This window comes from Lactuca serriola, chromosome 4 (genome assembly GCF_051521515.1).
Source record: "Lactuca serriola cultivar US96UC23 chromosome 4, Lser_US96UC23_V15, whole genome shotgun sequence".
NCBI lineage: Eukaryota > Viridiplantae > Streptophyta > Magnoliopsida > Asterales > Asteraceae > Lactuca > Lactuca serriola.
Genome location: NC_136411.1, coordinates 369,076,830 through 369,092,919, shown reverse-complemented (window position 1 = coordinate 369,092,919; position 16,090 = coordinate 369,076,830). Strand labels below are relative to the sequence as shown.

General features: G+C 36.7%; 1 protein-coding gene across 1 annotated transcript; it reads left to right on the top strand.

Annotated features, from left to right (window-relative positions):
* LOC145097701 (ninja-family protein AFP3-like) lies at positions 1-1,347 on the top strand. Its single transcript, XM_079035336.1, has 2 exons — positions 1-750; positions 994-1,347. Exons 1-2 carry the CDS (start codon positions 144-146, stop codon positions 1,305-1,307), a joined length of 921 nt encoding a protein of 306 aa, XP_078891462.1. The 5' UTR covers positions 1-143; the 3' UTR covers positions 1,308-1,347.
* The last annotated feature ends 14,743 nt before the right edge of the window (positions 1,348-16,090 follow it).

Sequence of the window (16,090 nt, the reverse complement as noted above, 5' to 3'; positions counted from 1 at the left end):
CTTTTCGTCCCACCCGTCTCTTTCTCTCTCATTGCTTCGCCGGCGGGGATATTTATTCATTATTTCCCGGCGAAGATTTGATTTCCAATTAGGGTTTTTTTTTTCGTTTACTGGAATAATCTATTGATGTTTAATTAAAAACTATGGCGGGCTCTCAAGATTCAAGCTTTTCAAGGGATTTATTGCAGAGATTTACGTGCGGCGGAGGAGGGAATCGTTTTCCGGTGAAACCAAAAGAGGAAGCTCATGGGTCGCCGGAAAACGTAGAGCTGAGTTTAGGGTTGTCTTTGAACGGTAGATTTGGGGTGGAACCACAAAGAATGGTGGTTAATGACGCTAAGTTCAACAGAAAGTTGATCCGTGCTTCTTCGGTAAACGATTTCGTGAATTTCTCGGTTGATGTTGAATTATCGTTGTATTCTCCGTTGACGAGGACGTGCTCTCTTCCGCCGGAGATGGAGGCGGAGTGGAGGAGGAGGAAGGAGTTGCAGTCGTTGCGGCGGTCGGAGGCAAAGCGGAAACGAGTTGAAAAGCTAAAGAATGTGAGAGTGGTGAAAACGAAAACGGTGGAGGATTGGGAGACAAATCGGAGGAATTTGGTTAACGAAAATGGTCCACCGTCATCGTCACCGTCACCGTCACCACCACCACCGCACCCGGCGCTGCATTTTTCATCACAAGGATCGATTGGGTCTCAGGGAAGTGGTGGGTCTTCTGGGGTTTCCGATTTGGAAAGTCAACCTTTTCAAGGTAATTATCTAATAAATTCTTGATCTTTTTCTCTATTTACTCCTTGATTCGTGAATCATTTGCATTAATATTTTTACACAAATTGTATGTAAAATTAAATATTTATTTTGAAAATCATGTCAAATATAAAACGGATCTATTATTTGATTATCAACATAATCTTTAAAAGTAGAAAGATTTTCAAGAAACTTGTTACGTGTTCATGTTATCTGATATTTGTCTTTTACTATTCTTCTTGTATAGGAATCAATACAAAAAGTGAAAGTCATGATCGGTCGGAGTCACACAAAGTTGACCGGAGCTCGAAGATCAAATCCGGCGGCGGAGCTTTGCCGGACGTTTTAACGATGCCGTGTGTCTCCACCAAAGTGGAAGGTCCCGATGGCAAAAAGACACAAGGGTTTTTGTATAGATATGGAAAAGGAGAAGAAGTTAGAATAGTATGTGTTTGCCATGGTAGCTTTCTGACTCCGTCGGAGTTTGTGAAACACGGCGGAGGAGACGATGTCGACCACCCGTTAAGACATATCGTCGTTACCCCTTCTTTGTTCAGTTGATATTTAAGAAAATTGGAATACATTTTTGCAATTTTTTTAACTCGATTACTTTTTAGTTTTAAGCTTTTTTTGATTATCAATTTAAGTTGTTGAAAATCAAATATAATCTGAATCACTTAATGTGTAACATGTAATTTAGTTAGATCTAAATTTAAAGCTTCAAACGTTTTATATAGAAGGGCAAATTCCCTCAAAGGGTAATGAATCATCGTATTCTCAGAAACTAAGTAGCCATTTGGGTTGATTTTTTTTTTCAACCACGGTTGCTAACAAATTAATATGCATCTTTCACAAAATTCGGAAAGAACAAAATGATCTTTACATTGGACAAACATGAATCACAAATCGATTAGTTATGAGAATTTCTTGACAAAAAGGTTATCATATAAAATAAAAGTTTAAATTTGAAACATAAAAACAGAAAATTAAAATCTTATCTCAAAAGTTGTTTGAAGTAGTTTATATTAAAAGTTTTTGAAAATGATTTAAAATAACTTTTGTATTATAAGGTTTTTTTTTTTTATAAAACAAAAAATTTAGATCAAATTATAAATAATTCTTTTTAACATGAAATTAAGCATACAATCAGTTCTTTTTAAAAGCTTTTTTCTTTTCTTTTCTTTTCTTTTTGAACGGTTAACTCATGTGCAATCAGTACTCATATACATACCTTCGTGGCTTTGTTTCAAACAGGACTTCAGTTGAGAGATGCCTTTCAAAAACAATAAAGCAACACTTTTATTAATAGGGTATGGGACATTAATGTTGTGAAAGAGCCTACAACCCCACCTTCAATTCTCAATTCAAGTTAGATCATTCTTATATCCACTGCTAATTATTATAGCTAGTGATAAATGACATATATCACCACATTCGATACGTGTAACTATGGGATACCTAGTATCTACCACTAAACACATCATTTCATTTTATTTTTTTAATTAAATTTAATTCAAAATACATTAAAAACAAATATTTTCTATTAAATACTAGTTTTTATTTAAATTAAAATATTACATTACACTAAAAAAATACAATAAAAATATATATTTTTTAAACTAGTATTTTATTCAGTTAAACAAACATTACATTAATTTAAAACATACAACTTAAAATAAAATAGATAAAAACATAAAAATACAACCACAAACAACTTAAACAAGTTTTTTAAACCTTATAATTTTTAATGACTGGATTTTTGGCACTTCTCATTTTTAACAAAACTTTGACGTGTTTAAACGGTATGTGTTTTGTGTCTTCATATTGATGTTTGGCCACAACAAACGACTCGTCTTTATGTACGTTGTTTATAACAAAGTTATAAACTTCATCGAATTCAAGGCATTTAACTCTTATATCGCGTAGCTTCGAACACATTTGATCAAGACTACGACTTCGACAACCCATGTTTCAAATATTTACCCAAAAATCACCAGGCATCATGGCATATGGGTCTTCTGAAACCGTCTCTTCTTTATTTTCTGACCAATTCATCATTTTATAAGTCATTGGTTTTGAATGGTTAAGCAAAACAAGTATGTGATTGTGAATAAAATGAAAGACGAATTATGTTAGTAATATGAAAGAATAATTGTGGTATTTATAGAGGAATTTAGGAGTGGTTGGAACTTGGAAGGCATATATATATATATATATATATATATATATATATATATATATATATATATATATATATATATATATATATATAGGATCGGATGAGGACACTTCTTTCGGTGATAACTCATGAGTACACCTTACAAAAATTGAAAAACAAATTTTTTTTAAAAAAATACAAATTATAAAATCGAGCATAGTATTATATCGGAGAGAAAAAAAAAAATTGGATCATTAAAATTGAAGCATTGATCATTTTTATGATCCATGATTCACTTTTTATAACTCATGATTCAGTTTTAATGATAAAAAAAATCTCTCCAATATATTACTATGTTCGATTTTATGATTTGTATTTTTTTTTTTTAAATTTAAAGGTGTCCTCACCGAAAAAAAATCATCACCGGAACCGGACGATGTCGGTTTTCCTTTTCCTTTTCCTCGAGATTTTGCTTTATCCATTCCCATAAGACGAGGAGGTGGGCGTATTTCTTCGATGTCGTCATTATCATCATTAAGATCAACGCCAATGTGACCATCCAATGATATTTGTTGTAAGCTCGAATATGAAGATGTTCGACTTCTTTTGGCGGATTAGCAATTTTTTCATGTGTTGCAAGCTCCTTCCACCTAATGATTCTTTTGACAACTTCCCACACATGAATGAACTTAAAAGGTTTCAACATGTTATCTTGGAATATCGCGTGTGTTTTTTCAATAAACTCGCTTCACTTTTCCCGTTAGCCCATTACTTTTCGAAGTTTGTGTAAATTTTGTTCCACTGTGTCATGAGTTTGTTAACAAGATTCCATTTTAAGTTATATTGGTCTGACGTCCGGTAATCTGGTTCTCGACCCATACCCTTACAAAACCGCTCTGTAACACGTAACCAAAATTGATCACGCGATTGGTCGTTTCCTATGTTGCTATCTTCTGATATATCGACCCATGTCTTTGCTAATTACGTCTCTTCTTTTTTACTCCACCTTCTCGGATCGGCCTTCCCTTTTTTGAGGTTGTTCTTCGGGCCTGGAATCAGAAAGAGTTTCGGTTGCAGGTGTGAAAGGCGGTTAAGATTGAAATTGGAATTGGGTTTGCAATTGAGGTTGGGATGTTGTTTGGGGTGGTTGGGATTGGAATTGGAATTGTTTGTGGCATTTGAGGCGTGTTCGGCAAAACTAGCTGGTAGCGGATAGCTTGTAGTGGGTAGCTTGTAGCGTTTTGTTAAACGCTACATGAAGTAGCATTTGAATTTGGAGCGTTTTGTTTGAACTAAACGCTAGAAGCTTTTAGTGCCGAACGAGGCTTTTTGTTCAACACGGAGCATTTTTTCAAACACTAGAAGCTCTCAAACACTCCTAAATGCTCTGTACCGAACACGCCATTGGAATTGTGAATAATATAGTTAGAAACACCCCCTACAAATGCTTGGTTTTGAGATGGAACCATTTGTGGCCGGTAAGGTGGAGGTGATGTCGGATCGTAACCGAAAAGTGCAAATGGGTTGGAAGCATTTGGGTTGGAGGAGTTTGGGGTGTTGGAAGACATTTTGATTATGTGTGTATTTTTTTTAATTTTTTTACTCTACAAATTTACCACTATATATATATATATATATATATATATATATATATATATATATATATATATATATATATATATATATATATATAACACCCATAAATTTTTACGCCAAATTTGAACTTTTCAAGCATAAATAAAACCAGATAGTAACAGGTTACAAAACATTTTTATCAATATCCATCAGAGTGTCCCAAAACAAGATCATAAGGATGAGGAGCGGTACAGTCATGCCTTTACCTTTCCATGATTTCCTCCTGAAGTATCTGAAACAATAAACTGCAAACTGTAAGCCCGAGGGCTTAATGAATTACCCCCAAAATACCAATACCACGCTGAAATACCAAATCTGTAACCATAAATCAACAACATGCATACTGGGCCATTGGTCTGACTGGACCGCCCTCCAGGGCCTACAGCTTACTAAATCTACACCAAGCCTTCGACATGACTGGACCGCCACGTGGGCCTACAGTCTCCCCGGACCGATCATAGGGTATGTTAGCCTTCAGCACAAAGCAGGACCGCCTCAACTCAAATTAACAAGCAAATAACCATGTTCGCATACAAGCATTTACTGGCATATACAAAACATCAAACATATTTATCTCACTGATTACCACTCACATCAATCTCTCATAACTAGAGCACTGACCTAGCAAGTCACTAACATAGCAATCCCTACGGATCATAAGAACATAACATATAGTCTATCCTGATTCTGATCTAACAGATCATATCCACATGTAGCATACCATAAAGATAACAACTAAAGGGCCGACCTTGGTGCCTTAGACCCTATCGATATAGTGAGGATAACTCACCTCACAGATGTCGACTCGAAAGGTAAACTCCAAATCTCGGATCACTTGACACAGGCTCCACCACCTATTATCATAGTACAACATACTCATAAGTCCTTAACCTTTTAAGGTACTCCATAACCCACTAGTCAACCCCTGGTCAAAGTTAAAGTCCTCCGTCAAGGTCAACAGTCCATGTTAACCTCAACTCGCCGAGTACCCTTGGCTACTCGCCGAGTTCCTTGAAGCACATTCCAACTCGCCGAATCATCGGGGTGACTCGTCGAGTTCCTTCGATTCTCAATCAAACTTTAAGGTCACCCGTCGAGTTTCCTCCTTGCAACTCAACGGATACACACGTATACATATCCTGGAGAAAACACATCTGACTCGTCGAGTTGTTCTTCAACTCGTCGAGTCTATGGCAATCTTCATTGGACTCGCCGAGTTGTTCATCCAACTCGTCGAGTTCACAGCCATCTTCATGTGACTCCCCAAGTCAACCTTGCGACTCGCCGAGTCCATTCAGTCCTTTTTCCATACAGATTTGTTTTGAGCCATGCAGCGGCTCCAAATCACATATCCAAGCTTCTAGGGCATGCTTATCACGTAAAGTTGCAAACTTTACGTGCATGCATGGCTATAAAGGCTCTAAATGCCTATTTTAAGTTCTTAATGGAGCTTCATGCTCAAGAGGGACCTCAATCATGACCAAAACTGTAACTTTATGCTTCTAGAATCCAAAGAGGGTTCAGATCTGAAGTTACAACCTCAAATCTAGCCCATAGCTCATCTTACCAACTTAATATTCCACAAAAACCCTAAAACTCAACCAATAGAATAGATCCACAAGAAAAATGGCGATTTGGGTACCTCTAGAAGATGATAACTGAGATAATTGTTGATTCCCACACTCTACTTGCTCCAATCTCCTTGTCCTCCAAGCCTTCTCCCTCCAAAGATCCTCTTTTCAAGCTTCAAACACACAATTGGCACACACACATGTATTAGGGTTCTCAAGGACTCTCTAGAACTATAAAGAGGCCCAAGGGAGGCTAAGGTTCCTTTAAATACGGTGCAAAACCCCAAGATTTAGGGTTTCATTATCCAGCTCCTACTCGTCGAGTCCCAATATGGACTCGTCGAGTAGGTCACTTAACTCGCGGTCCCACCCCGCTACTACTCGACGAGAAGGGCAACCAACTCGTCGAGTAGGGCCTAACCCAAGAAATCTTATTTAAAACAATACCTGAGAATCTGGGCGTTACAATATATATATATATATATATATATATATATATAATGGTAAATTTGTAGAATAAAAAAATTTACAAAAACGGTAATAAAGTCGTTTGCCAACGGTCATTTCCCCCTTCCAACATTCATTTTCTTCAAATTTACCATCAGTGGAAACCTGTTAGGCGTGTCAAACCCAACAAATAAAGGGGTATGATATACTCCAAAATAATCCCACTATATTGCACTAAAAGGTAGTACAAGGCAAGCAGGGTCGATCCACAGAGATACGAGATAATTATTCTATACCTCTTTGCGCAAGGTACTATGGTCACCAACAGTAATAACGGGGTTTAGAATGCAATGACTAAACAAACAAATTTAAAACACGAGTAGACAACTAAACGAATGAATTAAGTTCAGATTTTGTAAGGACTCCAACTCCATGTATGACAATTTGGCAATGTGACTCAAAGGTGACACAATATTCGTTCAATTCTATCTAAGTTGGTACTTGAAAGTGCTAATAAGCTCTAACATTTCCCATTCACCACATTAATTAACCAAAACAAGCTCTTTGATTAATCCTAACCTTACTAACCTAATCTAAACAAGCTCTTAGAATTAGATTGGAAGATTGCATGAAGCTTTATGTGAATGTTCCCAACAACACCCAATACTCCTCATAAGCTCGGGAGTGTAAAAGTGTATGAATAAGATTTACACTAAATTCATTCAATAGAGATCAATTTAATGCTTGTTACTTGTTCAATTTCACAAAACAATTATGGATTTTGTAAAAGAGATAACTTGAATGACCTAACCCTAATTCAAATGGCCAATAAGAATCACAATTAGAATCAAACATTTGATTGAAGCAAAATCAAATTCATTAGATAGAAATTAAGAACAAACATCATGTCATATGATTGAAGTCACTACCAAGAAGTCAAAACATGAAATTGGAGAAGTTAGGGTTCTAGCCACACATGGCTAGAACAAGATCACAAGTCTAAAAGATGAAATTAAGTGTAATGGTGCTCTGATATGTTCTGTGTGTGTAAAAATGGCTCTTAACCCGTAATATGAAAGATAGGAAAAACTGCCAAAAGTTGGTTTTTGGGTCGAACACGGCTCGTGTTAAAATAGGCTAAACTGACACGGGTCGTGTTCAGCAACACGCCCCGTGTTGATTTGCACTAAACCGACACGGGTCGTGTTCAGCAACACGCCCCGTGTTGATTTGCACTAAACTGACATGCCCCGTGTTCCTCTCTGACTCCAATTCCAAACTTGATTTTTCCAACTTTTTCATTCTTCGCCCGATCGTCCCGAAATCTTCACCAATGCTTCCCGGCACTTCCCAAAGCACGTTCCAAGCTCCGGTTCACCTGAAAAAGACATAAAAGTGTGCAAATAAGGTTGTTCTAGAGACTAACATGAATATGATGAAATGCAAGAAAAAGGAAGAACAATTGTGCTAAATAGATGCATGAAATGGGACTAAAAGGTGCGCAAATTGCACCTAACAAAACCCACCATCGGTAACCCACCAACGGTAAAATGGATGGTGCGGCGTGGTTTTTACCGGTTGTAAAGGTGTCCACGTCAGAATACCGTCGGTAAAAGGGGTACAACACCGTTTAGCCTTAATATGGTGTTAAGAATGATATGACAAGTAAAATGATAATTTTTTTACATTATAACAATGACAAATACCCACGAGCCTAATAACTAGCAGCATGCTAAAAAAAAGAACACACAGGATATCAGAATATTTAAGGCTTACAAAAGTTGAAATTTTAAGCCAAAACAATCGCGAACTCACTCGCCGCCACGTCATGGTTATGTCCTTACCAACTTAATTCATTAAGCCTAGCCTTTATTTTCAGAGCTCCGAAGCTATCTGGATCGATTAAGGTCGTGCATTGATAAAGCTTCTAACTTTATCCCATCTCTATCCTCTAGAAGCCTAGATCTAAAACTCTAACTCAAAAGGGCCAAAAGGCCTAGAAAGCTCATGCATGGTAGATTTATAACCAACATAAAAACTTTATGGGACCAAAAGGTCCAAGAACTAGCATAGATCTTAATAAGTGACTTAATGGCTCAAATTAATAGGATTTTGATGCTATTATATAATATTTAAGTTCCTAAATCAACCTTATGTGCTAAATATCTACTATATATATATATATATATATATATATATATATATATATATATATATTATTTGTGCAGTGCATGAAAGTTATTTTTGGAAAGTTGTTTTGATTATTTGAAAAGCTAGTAAATTGAAAATGTTTTGGCATTCATACCTAGATTCATTGAGGTTGAAAGTTTGTGGGTGTCACACATGATATCTATATGTGATTTGAGAATTATGTTGAGTGTGAGTAGTTTTCTAGATAATTCTCACTCTATACAGTGTCTCTAGCTACCCTGTGTGTGGTACTCTTGTTGTGGTTACCTATTACTTCATTTGAGTAGGCTTGAGATATGTTTGTTTGAAATACGATCCTTCTTACATAATTCCCAATGTGTATGTTTGGAATACGTTCCTTCATACGTACATGAGTCTTAATAACCATAAAAGACGAGTTTGGAAGTTTTGAGATGGACAAAGCTTGGAAAAGATGCTTGCATTGCATATTGAAATTTGAATTATTCCTTAATTACCTTATTGTAGTTTGATATGATTTTGTAAATCTTTGCTTATCAATACTTAGCCCTTTTTGATATGTTGGAACTATGGGTTATAAAATGCCCATTTGATTTTGGTTTGGGTCTTTAGAACCCTAATATTATTTGATTTGAATACTTATTAAGTAACCATTTTCTTTGAATTATGGAATACTAATTCCTTTGTTATTAATTATGGGTTAGTAAGCCTTTGATATTGGATTTGTTCATTACCTTCTTTGGATAGAAACATCGAGTTACTAAACTCCATTGATTTTCTTTATGGATTTAGTATCCTTGGATTTAGACATGGGTTCATATGCCCTTACTTTTAGTTGATTGAGTCTTAATACTCTGCCTTTTGGATTATTAATATTTACGGTGTTTGTTGATTTTATATTGATTTTTTGGGTTCATCTTGACTCTTGAGTATTATGATTGTCATCATCATTACTCTAAATGAGTCGACCTCAAATATTCTCACTAGGAAGTTCAATTGGCTAACTTATTTTGAATTGTGATCAAATTGAAAACTTACGAGTTTCTTATAAGACATCAAGGATGCTTTGAAGGCCTCGGTTTGTGAGGTTGTATTTGAACTTGTAGTGATTATTAAGTTGATTACTACCTCATGTATTTAACCAAAACTTTATATTTTTAAACTTTGGTACCTAATTATGTTCAAAAATATTTTAAAGCTTTTTTTTATAAAAAACTAATTTTTAAATTGTGAGACCTAATGTTTTTTCGTATTAAAACTCTGAATTTGATTTATTAAAAAAATCAAATAATTTCAAAAAGGTGTTTTAAAACTACGCTAATGACGGGTGTTTCACACAAAGACACAAAATTTAACTTGCTCCAGTCAATATAACTTACGTCCACATGGCATGGGGAGTATGCTTATTCATGAGTTTGAAAGTGCTAGTACAATGCAATTGAAACCCTGGGTATCAATCATATATATATATATATATATATATATATATATATATATATATATATATATATATATATATATATATATATATAGAGAGAGAGAGAGAGAGAGAGAGAGAGAGAAAAGTGAATATACCCCTAAGGGTACATAAGCTTAGGTACCCAAACTCATCTTAATACACCGTTTTGTTTTATATATTCATTATAATACTCTTTAACTTCAATTATTAACTTGATTTACAATTAAGATTTTCGAAATTTCACTATTATCTTCCTTTATATCACATTTTTTTGCCAAAGACCTAATAGGCTATGTATATTATAGTTGAAAATGAAATTTATGTAAGAAGGAGATAAATGTGAAATTTATAAATATCTTAGAAGTAAATCAAGTCATAAGTTGAATTATAAGAAAATTGGACAATTATAATTTATATATATGATACAAAACGACGTAGAATTAAGCGTTTGGGTACCTAATCTTATATACCCTTAAGGGTATATTCACTTTTCCCATATATATATATATATATATATATATATATATATATATATATATATATATATATATATATATATATATATGAAAAGTACAATTATAAACTCCAATTAGAACTGGGTCGGGCTCATCGAGATATTTCTGACTCTAAATACGTATCCCAATGAAAGTTAGTGTCAGATTTCTTCACTTTACTCAGGGTCGGTTGATAACTATTCAGATCGTCAATTCTCAAGTCACATTTAACAAAAATAGAATAGAATAAAAACAAAAATTGAGAAAAAACTATAATTTAAAGGCATAAACTGTGGAATTTGGAGATCAAACATCAGCACACCGCCTATGTCTGTTTGTTAAGAGCTCTATCCCATTGAGATATTTCTGACTATGTATCACACATCTCCAAACTCCTGATGGATCAAAAGTTATATTTATTTTGAGTTTTCCTTCTTTTGGCCCATTTTTTCCATCTACATTTTATTCACATACGCTTCTGCTAGGTATTCTATATTACCTACATCAACCTAATAGTTTCTTTGTAACGTCCCAAAAATTCATAGCAAAATTTTCATTTTTAAAACACTTAACCCATACAAATGAGTTGTTCCAAAAAAAACAAAGTGATTATATCATTTAAACATCAAAGTAAAAGTCATAAATAGTCAATGCGGAAAGCGTTGGGGGATGTTGTGCGGTCACGTCGGGCCCTTCCCTCTCGTACCGCAAGTACCCTAAACCATAAACATGAAATCGTAAGCACAAAGCTTAGTAAGTTCTCCAAAATACCACATACCACACATATCAATGGGCCTAGCCCGCACAGTGGGCCTAGCCCATAATAATGGGCTTAACTCTTACTAATCAATGGGCTAACCCAACATACAAAAGGGCTTAGCCCGTTACACAATGGGCCTAGCCCAACTTACAATAATGGGCCTAACCCAACATACAATAATGAGCCTAGACCAAAATAAAACGGGCCTAGCCCAATCATGCAAATGGTCCTAACCCTATATGCAAGCCAATGGGTCTAGCCCAACATACAATGCATGTAATGCCTCGAATTTCAAAAAAAAAATCATTTTTAATCATTATCAAGTAATATCAAAGTATCCCAAAATCCACGAGATATCATAAGCCGACGAATGTGTACAATCATGCCTCCGCCTTCCCAGAATCTATAAAAGTACCTGAAACACATTTAAATCAACACTGTAAGCACGAAGCTTAGTGAGTTCCCCAAAATATTACATGCACAAATAATTAGCCTCTCATGGCTATATCTCGATAAGGACCTGTCGGTCATGTGTCTCAGTGAAGACCCTTCGGTCTCACGTCTCGGTATGGACCCTCCGATCATAACTAAATATATATACACATAATAATATAACAACATAAGTCACAAAGACAGAATACATAATAACACATATCTCAGTATAAGCAAATAAGACCCTCCGGTTAATGACACAAATAATACCCTCTGGTCAATAATAGGAATAAAACCCTCCGATCAACAAAACGAATAATACCCTCCAGTTACACATAAATTACCACACAAGTAAGTATAATGAGAAGACTCACCTCAAACGCTACATGAATAATCCTACACTCTATTGTTGTTGTGAACCGGCTCCGAACTGAGCCAAACAACCCAAGACCAAACTCCATCAATACACATGTCTAAACCCAACTCCATTGGACCCACTAAGGCCTAATTCACCATTCAAGGCCCATTAGGTAAATCCCAGCAAGGCAAGCCCAAACAGAAGTCCATTAATCTAAAACCCTTAGTCCATTATTAGCCCAAATCAAAGGATAAGTCCAAGACCAAGCTAGCCAACAATTAAAGAGCCCGAACTTGCACAGGAGATGCTCACATCGTGAACACCTTATGCTCACGTCGTGAGGTCATGACTTATGCCCAGAAACTTCCTTGAACACGCTCTCACGTCGTGAGGCCAGATCTGACCAAAAATGAGCATTAAGCTCCGAATCCATTAAGCCTTAACATGAGACAGTCTAGAGGGTCTTCCTTGACCCCACGGACCATAAAATCAAAACATCGACTTAGGTCAAAATTGTAACGACCCAAATTTTCAAATAAAATTTTCATTTTTAATTAACCAAAACATTCCCATAAAATATGAAATCTCAATAACAATTGTTTTCAAAATCCATAACATCAACATTTTATTCCAAATATCAGAGTGTCCCATCAAAACAAATGTCGAAGAGTGCATGTCGTGCCATCAAGCCTTGTCCTTGCCCTTAGGCTTAGATATACCTGAAAGAAATCAACAAACTGTAAGCTAATGCTTAGTGAGTTCCCCAGAGCATACCCCACATAGTTCACATAATCACATATACCATATTAGCTATAAAAGCTACATAAACCATATAAGTCATGCATACAAACATACAGGGATGTTGTGGGCTTCTCCCAGGGTCTTACTCCAGGATGTCATGGGCTCCCCCACATGGTCTTACACCTAAGTGTCATGGGCTCCTCCCATGGTCTTTAGCTGGAAAGCCATGGGCTCCCTACATGGTCTGGCATCTGAGTGTCATGGGCTCCCCCATGGTCTTGACCTGAAAAGCCATGGGCTCCCCCACATGGTCTTACATCCAAGTGACACGGGCTCCCCCATGGTCTTTACTTGAAAAGCCATGGGCTCCCCCGCATGGTCTTACATTCAAACGGCATGGGCTCCCCCATGGTCTTTCATGCAAGTTATATACAACTAGTATACCACCTAGCATATAACCAACTGACATGCCACATATCACCGCATCAACTTGTGTACCACATATCATAGAATGGGTCGGTCTTAGTGCCTTCGACCCATTGGTATGGTGAGGAGACTCACCTCTCAAGAATGTTGAACTGATAAGATAGGATCAGATAAGTCCCAAAACACAGCTCGAACTCAACTGCCTATAACCATCATATGATTAACTTGTCAAAATCCCGAAATACCATAAATACCCTCAAAGTCAAACTTGGTCAACCCTAGTCAAAGTCAAAGTCAAGGTCAACAGTCCATGTTAACCCAACTCGGCGAGTGTATCTAGCAACTCTTCGAGTTCCTCCAATGTTCAGAAAATCGGGGAAAACCCCTAACCAACTCGACGAGTTGTCTCATCAACTCGTCGAGTTACTTGTCATACAGAAAATAGGAAAACCCCAATCCAACTTGTCGAGTTATCTTATCAACTCGCCGAGTTTACTCTGTAGACCGAAAATAGGAAAACCCGCTCTAACTCGCCGAGTCGGCAGGGCAACTCGTCGAGTTTTCCCTTGCCTCAACATAACCAGTCCTTCCAGTCGAATCCAAACCTCCAAACTACAGATCGAGTCCCTTAAGACCGAAATACCACGTACAGTTGCAAACTTTACGTGCATGCATGGCCTCAAATGGCTAAAACACTAAAGCTAGGGTTCATACAATGTTTAGGACATGGATATGGGTCTAGACTAGATAAAGGGAGCAACTTTATGTCTATGAAGACCTAGAGGTGTCCAGATCTGGAACCATATCCTCATGAAAAGTCCAAATCCGAGTACGACACCCTTTTGCACCAAAAGTGACCATATTCTTCCATAAGATGAGATCTAAGCAAATAGAGATCAAGGTAGGAGATGTTTACCTCCAAGTGGATGCTAACACCAGGTAGATGCTGGATCTAAAGCCCTCTCCTCACTTCAATCTCTTCAACCTTCAAGTTTCCTTCCAAAAAGAACAAGATTCACTCTCCAAAGCTCACACACACTCAAGAAAGCACTAAAGAGCGGCTAAGGGTTCTCTCTGGACAGATAGGACGATAAGGGAGGCCACAAATGACCCATACGCTCTTTAAATAGGGTACAAACCCCTGAAATTTAGGGTTTTCCTTTACAGTGCCTACTCTTCGAGTTGGGGCCTTCTAATCATCAAGTAGACCCTAAGTCCCGCGTCCAAAATCGATCTCTACTCATCGAGTTGGGCTCCCCAACTCGTCGAGTCCGAGCACAAAACCCTAAAAACTTAAAAATCAAATGATATCTGGAACAGGCATTACAAATATCCCCCACTTGAACTAGACTTCATCCTCGGAATGTTGCCAATGTATACGGTTCGAATCCTCTTAGAAATTTCTAGCTGCTGAACAACCTCGGGCGAACAATGCATCACTCACACCTAGGAGTGATAGGTCATCACTACTCTTACCCAACTAATGGTGGCAATCGGCTCAATGAGATAATCAACTTGTAGCAAACCCGAGCGGCATAATCACCTCTGACTTCGTTGTCCTAGCAGGGGAACAACCAGCTTCCATGAGATCTCTTCCTAAAAGCTTATGATGCGAGGACCACCATCGCAATCCTGAAAACATGAACCTAGCAGCATCTTGCCCTACACTCACGTTCTGGTCAATCTGTTACACTTCTCAATCATAAAGGATCCCAACCATCTTGAAATCCACTGACCGAATGAATTTACACTGTAACTCCCTCTGACCCATTGTGCTGAATCTAACATATCCATTTGGCTGTTAATCTTCCGACAGGACACTCAATTCGCTTCCACCTAAGGCTCGCACTAACAATGGCTGAAGTCCTAAGAACAACTCATCCAACCATGGCTGAAAAATCTTCGGACATCAAACAACCATTCGATCCGACCCAACGAAGGATTTCTTTCTTAACTTCATCGAGGCTTTAGGAGATTCCAATGAAATATTAGTAATGCTCATCAAAAAGGAGTTTGAAGATCTATGCTTTTGGTTAAACTGGAAAAACGATGTTTCTTTAATGTCTTTTTTGTTGTAGATCACACACAGTGAATTGTTAGTTATGTCATACTCTTTTTCTTCTATTCCTCCAAGGCTTGTGCCCAACTCCTCAAAGTTTGACAAATGAAGGAGTTGGTTTGCTTCGGCGTCAATGGTGATGAAAACTCACCAAGGGTAAGGTCCGATGTTCGATCATGTTTATCAAAAAAAATACAGTATATTAAAATTAATCTTTTTTTTTCAGCTTATCAAAAAAATAATATAGGATTTAACAATTTACCAATGGACTAAGTGCAAATAAACTACCCCATAGTCCCCGGTCCCCATGTCATCAGTGCAAATGGCATGACATGTTACGTTGCAACCTGTATTTTTGGTATATTAATTTTTTTTGTGTGTAAATTCTTAGTATATCACTAAAAATTAATATTCGGATAAAAATTAATTAAACTACGTAAGCTTAAAAGTTCTTTGACGCTTCATCTTTCAACAACTTGTCAATTTCCAAAATTTAACATTTCCTACAATAACCTGACCAATACTGTAATACAGCATACTCACACCTGATGTCCTACAATCACATGATGTTCTACAACCATAAGTTAATACAAGATTTTCTTGATTATAGAAAAAGATCGAATTATAACAGCAAA

What these genes read in the sequence shown, in the direction of transcription:
- LOC145097701 (XM_079035336.1), top strand. Translation starts at nt 144, where the DNA reads ATGGCGGGCTCTCAAGATTCAAGCTTTTCAAGGGATTTATTGCAGAGA. An exon ending in GGAAAGTCAACCTTTTCAAG is followed by an intron (nt 751 to 993) that starts GTAATTATCTAA and finishes CTTCTTGTATAG; the next exon opens with GAATCAATACAAAAAGTGAA.